Source organism: Bacillus rossius, chromosome 12 (assembly GCF_032445375.1).
Source record: "Bacillus rossius redtenbacheri isolate Brsri chromosome 12, Brsri_v3, whole genome shotgun sequence".
NCBI lineage: Eukaryota > Metazoa > Arthropoda > Insecta > Phasmatodea > Bacillidae > Bacillus > Bacillus rossius.
Window position 1 is genome coordinate 6,618,983 of NC_086339.1, and position 16,477 is coordinate 6,635,459.

Sequence of the window (16,477 nt, forward strand, 5' to 3'; positions counted from 1 at the left end):
CTTTTGAATATTTAAGTCGAAAGTTCCTAAGACTTGCGTGTTTTTTTTCCCCAGATACACATTATTCTGTCACACGCTTCATTTCTAAAACCGGCACTGAAGAACACATCACTATCGAAAAACATAAAAAAAATCCACGTCTGTAGACACGACAAAAACACTAATATGGAAAAAATGGCTTTCAAGAAATAAATTAACACAACACAGGTTAGCCAAAGTACCGTACAAAAATTATCGTGATTTAAGTAGCCTTCAAACGATAAGTCCGAGAATATGTACTAGTTGTATCGTACAACGGACGTAATACCATCCCATTATTATTTGAAAACACGAGAATTAATTTACTTATTTCGACAGTACATCGTACATGCGCACTCTTACTAGTTCCGTTATTTGTGCAACCAAGCGATGTATTCAAACTGCGTTCACGAAACAAGCACAGCAGAAACGGAATTTTCTCCGTTACCATGCAGCACAAACCCTCGTTTCCGTAATAAACCATCGATGTTCCGTAATTCCGTAATTCGGGGTTAAAATCCGTAATAATTACGGAAAATCCGTAATGGTTGGCAGCTCTGTAGTATGAATAAGAATTCTCTCCAGTTAGGGTACAATTGAAATAAATTTCTTGCATTATTGTACACAACTATCACCACACCCTCAATCCTGGTAAAAGATGCTTCCTTACATTGATTTAAGTAATGTAGCCACCACACTGTTATTAAATCAAGCAATACATTTGATGCTGCATAAATTAATTTACAAGTTTCTATTAATAATAGTGTTTCTTCAAATTATTTATCCTCCGCACACAACTTTCCATGATATACCATTTCGCTCTAAGCAGCAGTGCAAACACTTGAACTGGCTTAGAAGTCCTTATGTCCATAAACAATGCAAACTGTTTTGCGTATGTTTGTAACACTGGGCCAATTTGTGATCAAGCATCTTCAAGATCTTGGCTATCTCTGGAACTAACTCTTTTGTGGTTACAACACAATTTCATTATAAAATTTTAGTGTGGTCTTTGACAATCCCATCACACTGTTGTCGCTGCAATGCCACATGACTTCAGAACTGCGACCCACTTTTTACTCTTTTTCCAGATCCCTTGGGCATTTCCAGCTTTTCTCTAAGTGTGAATTGCTGTAGTGTTTAGTATCTTTTTCTATTGAGGATCACTCATTTTTGTTTTGTATCTCTAAAACAATGAGGCATCTATAAAACATAACATTAATTCAAAACAATAACAATCACAGCACTGACTTCAAACTACACATTAGCATGACAACTAAATTAATAAATAAATATTCTTTTGTCTCGAACTTAAGAGTTTCGATTTAACAAATGCAGTTGTGTTGCACACGTTGTGAACTACTTGCTGGTGTCTATTCACTTACTTTGCTGTGTAGATGGTAATTCATAATTTTAATACAGAACACGAAATTCTGTTACAAATACTTATACAGCTGTCACAAATTCATAACTCAACGTCCCTATGAAAGAGACAAAATAAAATAGGTACACATCTGATGACAAGTTCTGGAGCTTCAATTTATTGCAAACTTACATATATACTTGTCAATTTTTTTTCTCCCATCTTCCATAAAAATAAATATACAAAGCAACGAATGCTGGTATAGTATTTACATGATCTCCACAGGTCGAAACCAAAACATCAGGTAAAAAAACAAGTTATTGTGGAAGCCTGCAGTGATAAATCTTGCAGTTCCAGTGACATTCGCCTGTAACAAGGACAAACAAAATCATCACCTTTGTTTAATGGTACTTATCAACACAAAGATTCATCAAACCAAAAAATTAAAACACACTTTTACAGAGAGGAACTTGCAAAAGGTTTAGTGAATTAGTTCTAATCTTATATCTGTTAAGTTTCTACAGATTTCAAACACTTATTAAACAGCTAGATATGGTAAGTATATATTCTTATAGAAATAATGAGCATAATCAATTAACTGGTACATATTAAAAAAAAATCACAAAGCTCTCATGTGAGCCTAACATCCAAACATTTAGGTTACTACAAACGATACCATACACCTACAGGATCAGCAACTTAGGAATGACAGTCCAGTGTTTTTATTCATGACCAGAAAAAATAACATCTATAGATGCTAATTTACACTAAATGATTTTTCAGCCCAGTTTCAAAATAAATGCTTTTTTCTGCTAAGTATTTTAAAAGGTCATTATTTGTAAAATAAATACATTTTATAAAATGCCATAAACCCCTACTTTTATTGACCATTTCAGTAAGCCTGTGCGAATATCAGTTTTTTTAGTTCGAATCAAATTCGAATACCAAATTATTCTCGAATACAAATATTGAGTTCGAATAATTGGAATGAGAATTGAAATCCCATAAAACATGTTATATCTCATTACAATATAACAGGTACATATTTACTGATACAATGTATGTAGAATCAAAAAACTGACAGTACTTAAAATTTTAAGGTTCTCCAATTTTATAATTAGTTCGTATTAAAAAGAGTCTTGTCACATCACTACATATTAGCTAATTTAAATTTTTGTGGAGAAACACAAGCTGCTCTACATTTTCGGGGAGTAGACTCTCTCTTCTACACGTCACAATGTTGCCAGCTGTTGAGAAAAGTCTTCACTGCACACTTGTGTGGCATAGGCAAGTAAATTCTTGCTACCACAGCTATGTTTCGAAAACAAGTGCGCCCCTTCTCTGACCAGAAACTGAAAGGATTTTCATTCTTTGGGATTAAGGGTGCTGCCAGATATTCGTTTACTTCTCCTTGGATAGTTTCTTCGTAGCTTGCAAGAGTAGACTGAGCTGCTGTTGAAGGTTTCACGTAGGTCCACAGAGATGACTTCTTATTAGGCATTTCACTTGTAGCCTCACTTGTCTCAGTTATAGTTTCAACTACTGTGTTCAGCTTACACAGCTTACATACCTCCCTGCACAAATTTTCAACCCATATTTTTTTTTTTAATTTTCATCCTCACTTAGTGAATCTTTGAACCGTGGATCTACCATCATAGAAAACACATTTACTTCACAATCTTGGTGCACCATGTAACGGGATCGCAAGCTTTTAAGTAAGTTCTTGGCAATAGTTTTTTTTTTGACACGCGGGACAGGATAATTGCCTGAGCTGTCACTACGCGAGGAATTTGGGAAGGGTGGGAAGGGTATGAAGTGGTGGGGGGGAGGTTGCCGCCTGCGTCCGGTCGTTTACTGTGTATTATCCTATTGAAAAACATTGACATAGAATGTTAGTTAGGCTTTTGGAGTCTTTGCTGCGAGTATGCGGCCAGATGTTTTCCACATGGTCTGTACAATTTTCTCTCTCTTCATCGTCACGTTTGGAACGAAATTACAGTGCTGACAAACCATGTTTCACCCTCTAATCTGAAAACTGTCACCTATAATGTCCCTGTTGTATGGATTTTACTGACACGTATTTATCTTTATCAGTATGCTGACAGTTCAAATCTATTTTAAACGACCCGACGACATTCTTCTACATAAAATACGTTAGTTATCCCTGCGAATTCTGTGTTCAAACGGGCTTTACGTGGCCAGATGTAGTGATCCCGCTCAACCTTTTTCGTAAATGACTGAATATTCGTTTTTTCGAAGTGTTAGTATTCGAAATTGAATCGAATACGAATAATAAACTATTCGTTTTGATATTAGAAAATTCTAATATTCGCACAGGCCTACATTTCAGCCAAGTTTCAAAATAAATGCTTTTTTTTCTGCCAAGTATTTAAAAATGTCGTCATTTGTGAAATACCTTTTATAAAATGCCATAAACCCCTACTTTTAATGACCTATTAAAACAGTTTCATACAATTTATCATTTTCCATTTGGAAATAAAAAACCAAGTCTTGTCAACTTACAGTAGCCTGACTCGCCTTATATACGTATCATGCAGTTTGTTTGGGAGATATATGCACACGTATTTTTTAACACACAGTAGAAACTCGCTTTTATGTACCTGGGATTTACAAATTCCAGTGATTAACATATATTTTTTTTTTACTTGCAGTCATTTCCCATACAGTACTTGACTACTTTATGCAAATGCATTTGCTGTAACTAACATTGCAACAGCGCTGCATTTACTAGCAAACCATTAGAAAAGTTTATACAGACTATAAAAGTGACAGAAAATAGTGTTACTGCATGTACTTGTGGTCACAGCCACTGTAAACAACTTGCAATTTTGTACCATTTGCCATGAACCAAAACTTTGGCGATTTCAATATGAAAATTAAGTTGTATATATATATTTTTTTACATACAGTGGATTACTGTGCCCCTAATAAATAAGTTTTCAAGCAACTTGCCAAATACATGTAAATATGGCATCTTTGTGCATGTTTAGCAATGTTCATTTTCACTTGGCACCACTAACTTGTGTACTAACAATCTTAAAGTGAAATCAACATTGGAATTATTTAATAGGTTTGATTAAAAAAAGGCACACACATTATTTTGTACAATTTATAATGTAAATATTTAGTTTTATAAAAGTTGCATTACTACTAATTTAAGAAAAAAAAAAAAAAAATGCAAATTTTTCTAGCACCTGAATACAACAAGGTTTGTGAAAAAATCCCCCCCCCCCCCCCCCCCCCCAACCGAGTATTTCAAATTTAACAACAAATTTTTCACAAATGTTAAATATTTTCAAAATCGAATTTAAACTAAGTGAACCTTTCCCATACTTTACAAATATCCAAGAAAAAATTATGCAAAATACATTAAAATGAAAAAAAAAAATTTAGGAAAACACACACATATATATAAACATAGAATAATGAATGTAAAATCCAAGGACAAAAAAACATTAAGTTTGAATATTGCAGAGTTGACCAAACTGATTACATACATAAAAATAAAGAAATTTATACAATTTTTAACTCATAATCACATAATATTTGTAAGCTATAAAAATATGTACGTACTATAATGAAAAAAAAAAAATCTTAAATCTAGCTAGAATATTACATGTCTATTTTTATTTATATGTTTTGTGAATGAGTCCCACTTGCTAAAGCTATAAAAATGAATAAAATCAAATCAAATGTTGAATCAAACATACAATTATTCACTACTGCATCACCTCACTACATTACAATAAACATGTTGGTTCATCCGTTTACCACACAAGCGACTTCACATGTGCACTAAATTTGAACTCGCCACACTATAGCATGTATAGCGCCAAATAACGCTTAGATGCGTATTTGGTATTAGAACATGCAGCTAGTAGGATCAAATAGGATGACAATTATGAAGTTAAATAAATTAGTTTAAAATTTTAAAAAGATTTATTTATTTTCACTTATTGCAGATCTTTATGGGGATAAAATAAAATGGATTTTATGGAAGCGATTTTGTACATCACTGGACTATGAAAACCCAGAATATGAAATTCTCGTAATTTTCAATTTTAATATTTACCAGACTATAAAATAAAAAATCAGCTAACACCTAGCATACATCAGTTGACCAAATTTACTACAAAATACAAACATTGTACAGCTGAACACCTGTAGATATTGTCCTAGATAAAAAAATGGCAAGAAAACGTCATGATCCAAAATGGCGATCTAAGCAGATTGCAAGGAACTTAATTTTTCCCATGTTGCTAAATCAAAAATATTTATCACTGACTACACTTTTAAGCATTTTAAAAATTATGTAAGCCTAACATAGAACTACTGTAACAGTTAACCAATATTATCAGGTCTACCACTGGATTTGCCGATCATGCTGTTACAGACCTCATTTTTACGAACCTGGGATTTACTTGCACCGTCATTTTACCTATGGTATTAATGGACTACTTTCTTGCTTTATGCGAAAGAATTTCCAGCAATTTACTTTAAAAGGGCAACATTTAATAACAAACCATTGTTTAGACCAAACAATTATTTTTATAAAGAATTTGTGCTTTTTATTGTGTGGTCAAAGCAGCTTTGTTTGCTGTTGTAAACAAAATATTTTTAACTAAATTATTTTAAAATTTCAACCCACGCACAAAGGGTAGTCTCCTGCTAATACATAAAATAGCTGAATGATGTTAAATATTAACGAGCATGATTCCCATCTCGACGACAGGTAAGATGACAAATTTGGCTGATTAATCAATCGGAAATGGATATCAGCCCACCTATAATTAATATTAAGTAAAGATGTAGACATAGTAATAATAATAGCAATTATAATACACACAAAGTCCCTCCAATATTAAAGACACTTAATCCCCTTATTTTTGGCATGTCAAAAGCGATAAATGTGTTCACTTTAGCAGGAAGTGGCATTTTTTTAAAACCTCATTACAAATCTGCATCTCTCTTCCACCAGGAGCAAACAACAATAAAGTTGCTGGTTTCCTGACCTCTTGTATCAATCTCCTAACTGAACACAATGCAAGTAACATCTGGACAGGAAAAAACCTGGAAATCCTCCCCATGTCTCATCAAACGTCTAACATTTCTATTCTCAACACAACTCGTTAAATGTCGGCAACACTACTTACGTCTCCAGTCTCATAAAAGAAGTTGCCAGTTAGTATTTCTCCTCGTCGAGGCCGTGCTTGAAGAACATGAGGACCGGGACACTCTCGCCGTCTATGTCCCTGTACTCGAGTAGCGCGACCATGCCTTCGATCTCCATGGACTCCCCTGCGACAGAAACCCACCCGTGCCAAGTCCACGTGCGCAGGGAAGACAGATTCAACACATCATCTACGCTGGTCGCCCCCTAGACCAGCCACGGCATGCATGTGTTTAACACAACTGTACAGTGAAAATACATTCAGACGTATTTAAGAGGCTGTCTTCAAAAACTTCTTGGTTGGGAAAATAAGATTTTCTCTCCATAGTTTGCTAATACATAGTATACACTAATAAACTGACTAATGGTACTATTTTCTTAAGAAAACTAGCACCTCAGAAAGTGAATTTTTTTTAAATTTCTTAATGTAAAATTAATTTTTATTTGAATAAATTTAACACACATAAATTTGATTTTTATCCCATGCTTGGTTGACACCATGTTTTCAAACGTGCTACACATCCAAAGGCAAACAGAATGAGATTGTCAGACACGACAAGAAAATTTACATTTTGAACAATTATGTATTTCAAATGTAATGAAATATTCATTTAAGCAAGAAACCAAGTTTAACAGGATATTCTTACATGGGAAATATTAACGCATATCATATGGAGAAAATAGTGGGACTAAAACATTTGACCTTATGACATTAGACGTGGAATCAAAATTATGCTGAAAGGCCAATATTTTTTTTTCCAGGACCAAATATTACACAGTTTTACCAATTATTTATGTTACGTAATAATTAACAGAATACTAGTGACCCACCCAGGCTTTGCATGGATGCTGTCTACTGATGTGATATCTTCTAAGATATTAACAACAATTTTGATCTCAATTTACTGCCTAATGTTGGATAAGGATTAATACTATGTTTATCAAAATAGCTTGCAAGTCTCGCTACACACATAAACAATTATTTTGTTTAAAGTAATTTTTAAATCTGTAATATCTTTTAAGATATTCATTTAAACAATATTTTAGATCTATATTAATGCTTAAGATAACTAACACACTTAGTTAAGAATTAATACTACGTCAGTCAAAATAGCTCTGCAAATTAACTCATTTTTTAAAATTAAATTTTAAAGAAAAATAGTTTAAGTGGGTCATCCTTAGAAGATAGACATATCGTGGAATTTTTCGTAGGCCTTTTCTAAGACCTTCAATTCTGTAGCACATTAATTTGATGTATCAGTCATGTATAAGTCAACTTAAGCCATGTAAGCACCCTATAAGCAAAAATAATTTGTGCAGTTTGCACAACTCTTGCCCTCTGCTGAGGATACAAGAAGATGCAAGTGTCCTGCTGTCATCGTGCTTCAGAGGTAGAGCCGAGGATCTCCGCTCACGACACAACAGGCCGACTGCTTAATTCCACATTAAGTGATTTGCCTTCGACTGGTCCCACGACACAAACCTGTGAAAAACTGGAGCTCTTTAAACCTGGAGAGAATGTCTTTCATAACTTTGTTTGCATTCTTCTTTAGCACCTCAACTTGGTCGGGTTGCGTTTCTTGCAATTTGTCAACCAGCCTGCAATCAGAAAAAATAAAAAAATTGGTAATTTATTATTATAACTAGCAGTGAAACCCGGCGTTGCTCCGGTTAAGATACATCTCATGTTTAATGGTATAAAAAATATATCAGGATACTTTTTTAACATAGATATTATAGATTTCTATTTTCGATATTGAGACTTATTCTGCCATTAAACATGCGGTGTATATAGAGTATATCTAATAGAGTAAACTAATTAACGAATTAAAATAATTTTAAGAAAAAGTGTAGTAAATGAAAAATTGATGTTTTATTTACATATTATGTTATTCATATACATATTACATGTTACAATATATATTGACATATATTTTACATTTACATTTTTTATTTTAGTATTATTTTTTGTTTTGAATTTATTTTTACAACACTTGCTTATACACTACATTTATAGCTTTGTTGTTCGGACTGTAAATAAACAAATTTCGAGGTGATCCTACTCATGAGCATGCGACTTATAATTGGCCGTGTGCAAAGCATGGTTCCCTCAAGTCAACTCCACAGTACTGGAATGTTTGATCCTGTGCTTTGTTAATAGTCATGCTGTAAACCAACTTCACCAGGAACTGTAAGCGTTTAAAAGTAAAGGGCAATCCATTTGATATTAACGGTATCCGTGGTATAAATACTATCTTTCCTTTTTCTTTACCAGTCATTATACTGGCTTCGATGACATTTTGTAGCTATTTGATGCAGAGTCTCGTACCATTACACAGTTTTGGCGAGTTCAGATTTCGTAATAAAATAACTGGTGAACCAATATTGCACTCATTTTAGAATTTTCCAGATCATTCTAGAAATTTCTAGAACTTTCTCAAATATTTGAAATGGCTTATAATAAATTGCACTAATTTTAGAATTTTCTAGAACTTTCTCGAACATTCTAAGTCAATCATAATCAATTGCACTTATTTAAGAACTTTCCAGATCATTCGGAAAATTTCTAGAACTTTCTCAATCATTCTAAATCAAAAATAACAGTTTTGGATATTTTGGAACTTTCTAGATGAAGCCAGAAATTCGTAGAACTTTCTCATACATTCTATATAGATTATAATAGTTTGCACTCATTCTAGAATTTTCTAGATCGTTCCAGATATTTCTAGAACTTTCTACAACATTCCAGATCAATTATAACCGTTTTACACATGTTGGAACTTTCTAGACCATTCAAATTTTTTTTTGAGATCTTTAAAGTCCTCATGCATTAGAAAAGGACAGAAATATATGTTTTGACATTTTCGCCACCCACAACCACCCACCACGACCAAACTCCCTTACTACCACCTAGAGACCAAGGGGTATTTACCACCCCAACGGGAAGTCGATTGGGGTTGGTGGTGATTGAGAAAACTGTGTATTTACGAACTACCAAAGCATATTTTATATATATATATATATTTAGATTTATAATAATAAATCAAATGGTTAGTGAATAAAGTATGATTTCAACATGGAAACTAAAATCATTACACGTGAATGAAGGTAGAAGCAATAAGAACAGAGAAGCGGCAAGCTATCTCAACACTCAACCACCATGGCCCCAAAATATGTGAATGGATGCAAATCTCTGGCAGCAACATCAAAAAACTACTTGGCAGGAGCAAGATGAACTCTGTACCGGAAATTTCTATGCCACACGAAGGTTCTCTCTTAGGTCACAAAAATACTAAATGGATGTATTTATTGCAATTGTTGTTAAAATATTGAACATGCCACGTAATAAACGTGGATTCCAAACTCCCAATGACTAGAGACCGGAAAAATATGCACTTTCGATGACCTCTAGGTTAGTCTCCACAACCCTCTACACACTCAGGCAAATGCCACCTGCTCATTTGCTATTGACTCGTGACACCTGTCAACTGGGACGCTTGCGATTCGATACTCTTTTGGTTGAAAGTTTTCCACTGGCTCAAAGTCCTTCAGATAAACTGTGAGCCAATCGCAGAAGTTGCATAAAGATACGATTATTTGCATGTTAGCATATCGTGAAATGAATCCGCAAATTTTCCCTGTCTCTACCAATGACAAAACTGTTCACAAACTAAAGCACACGGGACCAGGGGGGATGGGGGCTCACTTCTTCATGTAGTCCTTGAGGTAGGCGGTGTAGGCCTTCTTGTCGTTGAAGGCGTACGTCTCGCACAGCTTGTGGTTGAGCACCACGTCCACGCCAGACTCCACCACCTCGTCCGTGCCATCCGACGCCTCCTCGGCCGACGGGTTGAAGCCGTCGATCTGCACGTCGCCGTGCTTGCGCGTCACCAGCTGCCGGCACACGCAACACACCGCGTCACGCCCCGCTCCCAGAGCTCCGCGCTCTTCCGTAACATCCCAGCACCAGGACTTCCCAACAAAGTACCAAGAATAATTAAATATACCATTATTTGCAACAAAAAATTATCGCATTCTGTTCCTAACATTCAGATGTTTTAATAGTTCAGCAGGTTTCACGGTCTTGAGGTTATGATAGCCTGCATCGACCAACACCACACACCGGCTTGCAACCTTGCAAAAATCTCAGGTGACACCGATATAACATAAAAAGGTATTGGCTTTGAGTTGGCCCAGAATCCATTTTTCAGGGTAATGTTTCCCCAGCTTTTCTTCTGTGTTTTTTTTATGTCACTACAAGATTTGCCCAACATCTTTGATGTTAATTTCTTTAGGCGGTAGACAACAGTTATATCATTTTCTAGGTACAGAGGAAAATTTTTTTCAAAAATTCTTTGCAAGTACATATTGGCACTTTTACTTTAGGTCCGTTCGGACATTTAGTCGCAAGGATGAATGATGACAGCGTGGCAAGAAAAATTCTAGTTGCAGTCTTGTGTACATGTGCAAAACCAGTTGGAAATAGAATACACAATGTTGTTATTGTCCATATCTATACACCAATAAATTGAACCTGATGCTAATTAGAACACCCACTTTTCTCCCTTGGGGTGCATGCAGTTTGGAACTTCCTGCACCGAAAAATGTGGCGAGTGTAGAGGAACAAAATTATCAGGTGTAACTAGTCCCAACTAAAATGATTAAATGTTAACAGATGAAATAACAGGGTTGGTACACATTTTTAAATTTTAAATTCCCTGAATTATTCCAGGTTTTCCAGTCTATGTGGAAAATATTTCACATACAATTATTGTAATCAAGGTAGCTTATTAAAGTTAGTAAACTGCAATTTTTATACAGCATATTTTCAGCATGACCATCTGATAATTTGTGTAAGAGATGTCCGTTCATAAAGTTCATCTCTTAGTATTAGCTTAAGTATTTTTTTTTAATTTCAGGAACTAAAAAAATCTATTTTTATTAACTTATTTCCTTTAAAGTAACAAATTATCTATTACAGTATTTCTAATATAGCTAACCTTCATAACTTGAATGACAACTACTTCAAGTATTGCAACACCCCCTCAGAAATGATAGGAAAACATGTTGGTAAGTAAGAAAATGCAGGTTCGAATAATTTTTAACAGTAAAGTAACACTGCTACAGAACTACTTAGGGAAAAGCTGCACTTATTCAAAATTACCATGTAAAATAAACAATTTGCTTGAATTATTCAACATTGCTTTCTCCTTTTGTTTTTCCACTAAAATTTTCTAATAAGTTGTATTTGTCTTTAAATATAACTTTTATAATTATCTGTGAAACATAAATATGTTATACGTAACCGGAGTAAAATGTTACACTACTAAACCAATATGGGTTCAAACATAGTCACTGCAAAAACAATCTTGCACGTGACAAGTTATGTAAGAAATAGTCCGAGTCCACAAAATTTAAACTAACAAAATTATATTTCTCTATTTTTCCTGAATTTACAATAACATTATGTATTACACGCAGAGAATTGTAATAATAAAAGTATTTTTTTACCTGTATAACAACTATTTTATATAGTAATGCTTATGTTTTTCTATTATTTCCACCATACTGAATTATAGGTTTCTAATCTTTCTTACCAATTTACCTAATTGGATTTAATTTTTTTTATTCTGGGCAAAATACATAATTAACTTTTGTTCTCTTCATTTGAATGATTAGTAAATAACATAAAACATTCCAGGAATGATTCAATGTTCCATTTTTATTTTTTGTCAGTTATTAAATTACATCACTTAATGAATTATAATTTAACTTGCAACTTTGAAATATAGATAATTGCAGAACTTATATTTTTCTAAGCATTCATAACAAAAAATTGGTGGTTATAAAGAGCTTTAAAATGAATAAGTCTACAAATTTTATTTTCAACAAAAGTGTATATATATATATATATATATATAAAAAGGGGGGAGGGGGGGACAAAATTATCACCTAAAACACTGTAAATAAACTATTGCAGCGAATGTAAAATATTTGTGCATTTGTAGTTCCTGCATTAAATTTGAACCTACTTTTCTCCTGCACTTCCAAGCCACCCCCAAGATAGTTATTTTAGATTTCAGTTTAAATTACAAATTATTTAGCTAACCAAAAGATATAATCTTAAAATTTAAATTTTATTCTTTGTAAAAGTCCATACTTTTAACATTTACTGCAACTTTATAGTCTACAGCAATTAAATTTTTTTTGAATCTGCCAGCAATATTTCTAATAAACCGGATAAAACTAAAATCTTTGACGGTGCCACTATAGTTCTATCTCCAATATTACACTGCAGCATCTCAAGAGACTTGCCCCAACAAGTTTCTCACTTGTGATAATGTTGGGGATTCAACAAACACCCGGGGAAACTTTAAATTTCAAGAATAGTGTCTTTTCAGTGTCTATAACTATATATATCAATCAGATTTTGAGAAAATTGTTGATAGATTAAGTGGCATATTCAACCATGTTAACTGTGTGTGTGTATACGTTTAGTATTTGAAAAATCCTTTTAGCACTTACTTATGTAGGGGTTATTTTCAGACATGAGACCAATTTTTTTACATTTAAATTATCTGGAAAACATTTAAACTGTACTTAATTTTTTTATGATAATTCTGTAGATTACATAAAACAACACATTGCCTTAATGTTGTGTGACAAACTGTAATTGAATTCACAGACTGTAAGGGGGAGCTGAATTGTTGCCCCTTGGACTAGTTTAGTTTAGATAAGGTAAGGTTAGGTTAGGTCACTTTACAAACTAACCACTGTCAGAAAAATCCTGAAGGGCTGCCCTACAATGGGCAACAATTCAGTAAAAGGCCTAAGGCATTGGGCACCCTTGTAGAGAAACCAGTTAAATCAAACCAACAACATTCAAAATTAGAAAATACAAGAAACAGAAGATATCACCGCTGGGACATAAAAAAATGTAAACAAATGAAAATAAGTTCCCACATTGGTAATTTAGCAGTGGTAAAATCAAATAATGTTTCAGTTTTATGTATCTATGTTTTAGTACAGTATGTTAATTTATTTTTTCTTGTCAGCATATCGTTACCATCATGTTAACCAAGTGTATGAGTCAGATGTGGTATTTTATTAATAATTAAATCAATATTGATAAGTATTAAGTAACATAACATTGACATTTGGTGCAATTTCCAATTCCTGTGATAAAAATTAAAAATAAGTTTTGCTTTAATAGCATAACTAAGAATGTTTTCCAAAAGAGATTGCAAACATATATTTGATCTAAGTATGTTATGGCTGAGGCCAAGACTTTCCCACCCTAATTTAAGCTATATTCATAAGGATCTCTGAAAAACCCAATATCACATTGAAGCTATTATCCAGAAAACAGTAGGGCAGCAAACAACAATTAAGGTAATCTCTCATGAAAACAATCTCAGATCCACTATTAAAGCACAACATAACTATAAATCACTCCCTGTAAAAATACACAGCAGAGACTTATGTATGCCGGCGGCCATGTTACTGCACAGGTTACTTGTATTAATCTATCTTTAAAGTTGCAATCATTAGAACACCAGTTACATTTTGTACGAGACTATTTTCTTTATTAATAAAATACCACACCTAGCACTAGTACAACGGATAACCACTTAGTTATCTTTAATACACTACATATAAATACATTATGCACATAATTATAAAACACATTTAGTCTCCTTCCTCAGAATAACCACCACAAAAGCTTAAGTAGAATTTATATACATATATATAAAGGTATTTTTCCCCAGAAGAAAACTGCTAATTCATAAAGCTATCAGCTGATTTTCAAACGACTGCAGCAATGTGACAAGTTAACACACTTGTGTCTCATGAACTTTTTTTTTGTGCAATTGTCTTCTTAAAAACATGATCTGTGGAGCCTTATATGCAAAACCCACACACAGTTTTCAAGACAGTTAATTTAGCATGAATTACTACCAATATCTACACATGTAAATACAGGCTATTAGTACATGCATTGATTACGTTAAAAACCATTGGCAACCAAGTCTCAAAATAATAGTAAAATTCTTTGACAATAGAGTAACACTCAGTATCAAAGGAGATTTTGAAAAATTCCACAAGAAACTGTTTTTTTCTCTCTCTTTCAAATACCAAAATATAACAAGTTGAATTAGGTACAACCATTCAGCAAGTCTACTGACACGATTTCAATATATTAAACAATAATAACTATCTAATACTACACGGCACAAAAATTAAACTTAATTTTCTTATGACATATATCGAAAATTACTCTACTGACCTTTCCATACACCTCGTAAAGTACATCATCGACGAGTTTTATTTTAAACGAATCTGAAAACATTTCATCACCTGAAACACATAAACGAACAGTTAGATAAACATAAATCAGAAAGCCAATCAAAATTTTAAAATAACTGCAAATCTGATAACGAAAAAAAAACATGCACTTGACAGATGGCATAACCTACCATAACACTGTTCACTACAAAAGTCTACAAATTAACTAATAGGAAAATCAGTAAAAATAAAACATTAATAATACAACAATTAGGCAGTAAAGTAGGTTTAAAAAAACCCAGGACAAGATGACAAAATTAATTTCCTATAAAAATACTCTGACAAATATTGCCCAAAGCTTGCCAAACTAATATTTTAAAAAGTATAATAATATATTCACAAATATTTACCAGTAAATATGTCTTTGTACAGCCTCATAATGGAAGATGGGAAAAGATTTAAATTAAAATTAAATTTTCACTACTACTTCACAGTACTACCCGTACCGGAAAAGAAGGGTTTACCAAAGAACAAGAGATAAAATGATATTGGTAAAAGAATCTCAAAAATAATATTTATAAAGTTTGAATGAAGTATAAAATATATTTTATTCTAAGTTAAGTATATATAATCTTAAAAATTAGAACAGATAGTACAGAAATTAAATTTTTGAACAAAATTCTTTAAACGAAAATTGAAAAGTCCTCAGTATAGCTTGTCTTCACCGACAGTAACACAAATATAAATTTTACATTGATATTATCAATAATCATGTAAAATTGCTAGGTGATGGAGGTTCCGAACTATTTTGCAATACTTCTCTTGCTCCCTTCCAAAGCCAACACCCTCTTAGGCAGATTATAGAAATCTCTTGCTCAAAGTACACTCCATAAAGTAGTGGTTGAACACACTCTAACTCTTCCTTCGTACTTCGGCAAATGCTCATTTAGGTAGCATCATCTAGGGTACTCTCCTTCTCTACTCCTGCCTTGTTGCTTTTCCTACTCCCCTTTTCCCCATGAACCCAACCCCTTATTTCTGATTCACCATCCTTTTTTTCCACCTCTGGTCTCCCAATCCCCTTCCCAAAATGCTCATCCTGTATTTCCCATGTACTATACACCTTGCAATTCAAACCATTTTTATTTCACCCTCTTTCCTCTAACAATCTCAATTTTTCCTCACGTTTCAAATATTTATATTTTATTTATCTCTGTCTCAGCCTGCAACCGCTTTAGTCTTTCCTTATTTACCTTCTCCTACAGCTCGTCTAACACTGTGTTTAATATTCGACTTCCATCATCATTACACCCCCCCCCCCCCCCTCCCCAATCGCTTCTCACAAATTTTTATCATGAACTTGTTTCTGGATGTCAGCCAAGTAACCTTCCAGCAATTTCTCAATTTTCCCTAACTTTCTCACGTATTTCTCCAATTTTTCTTCCCACTGTTCCTTTCCCCCTTCAACAAGTCCATATTTGTTTAAATAATGATTTAAAAATATACCAGAATGTGAAAAAAATGAATTTTTGAAATTTTATTTAAATTGTTTTAGGAAAGAATTCTTTATGCTAGTATAACAGATTAAGATAGCTGAAAAACCTGAGAACTTCTAACAGTGA

The 16,477-nt window shown here is 33.4% G+C and overlaps 1 protein-coding gene across 1 annotated transcript; it reads right to left on the bottom strand.

The window, feature by feature from the left end:
- Positions 1-1,533: 1,533 nt before the first annotated feature.
- On the bottom strand, positions 1,534-15,394 carry LOC134537446 (translationally-controlled tumor protein homolog). Its single transcript, XM_063377894.1, has 6 exons — positions 15,266-15,394; positions 14,857-14,927; positions 10,276-10,463; positions 8,053-8,168; positions 6,553-6,697; positions 1,534-1,745 (listed from the first exon to the last, which is right to left on the bottom strand). The coding sequence occupies exons 1-5, from the start codon at positions 15,291-15,293 to the stop codon at positions 6,582-6,584; spliced, it is 519 nt and encodes a 172-aa protein (XP_063233964.1). The 5' UTR covers positions 15,294-15,394; the 3' UTR covers positions 1,534-1,745; positions 6,553-6,581.
- Between the last annotated feature and the right edge of the window lie 1,083 nt (positions 15,395-16,477).

Bases quoted from the DNA above. Each gene is read 5' to 3' on its own strand.
- LOC134537446 (XM_063377894.1), bottom strand. From the start codon at position 15,293: ATGAGGCTGTACAAAGACATATTTACTG. The intron at 14,928-15,265 runs GTAAATATTTGT...TATGTGTTTCAG, and splicing joins GTACAAAGACATATTTACTG to GTGATGAAATGTTTTCAGAT. The intron at 10,464-14,856 runs GTCAGTAGAGTA...GTGTGCCGGCAG, and splicing joins TTTACGAGGTGTATGGAAAG to CTGGTGACGCGCAAGCACGG.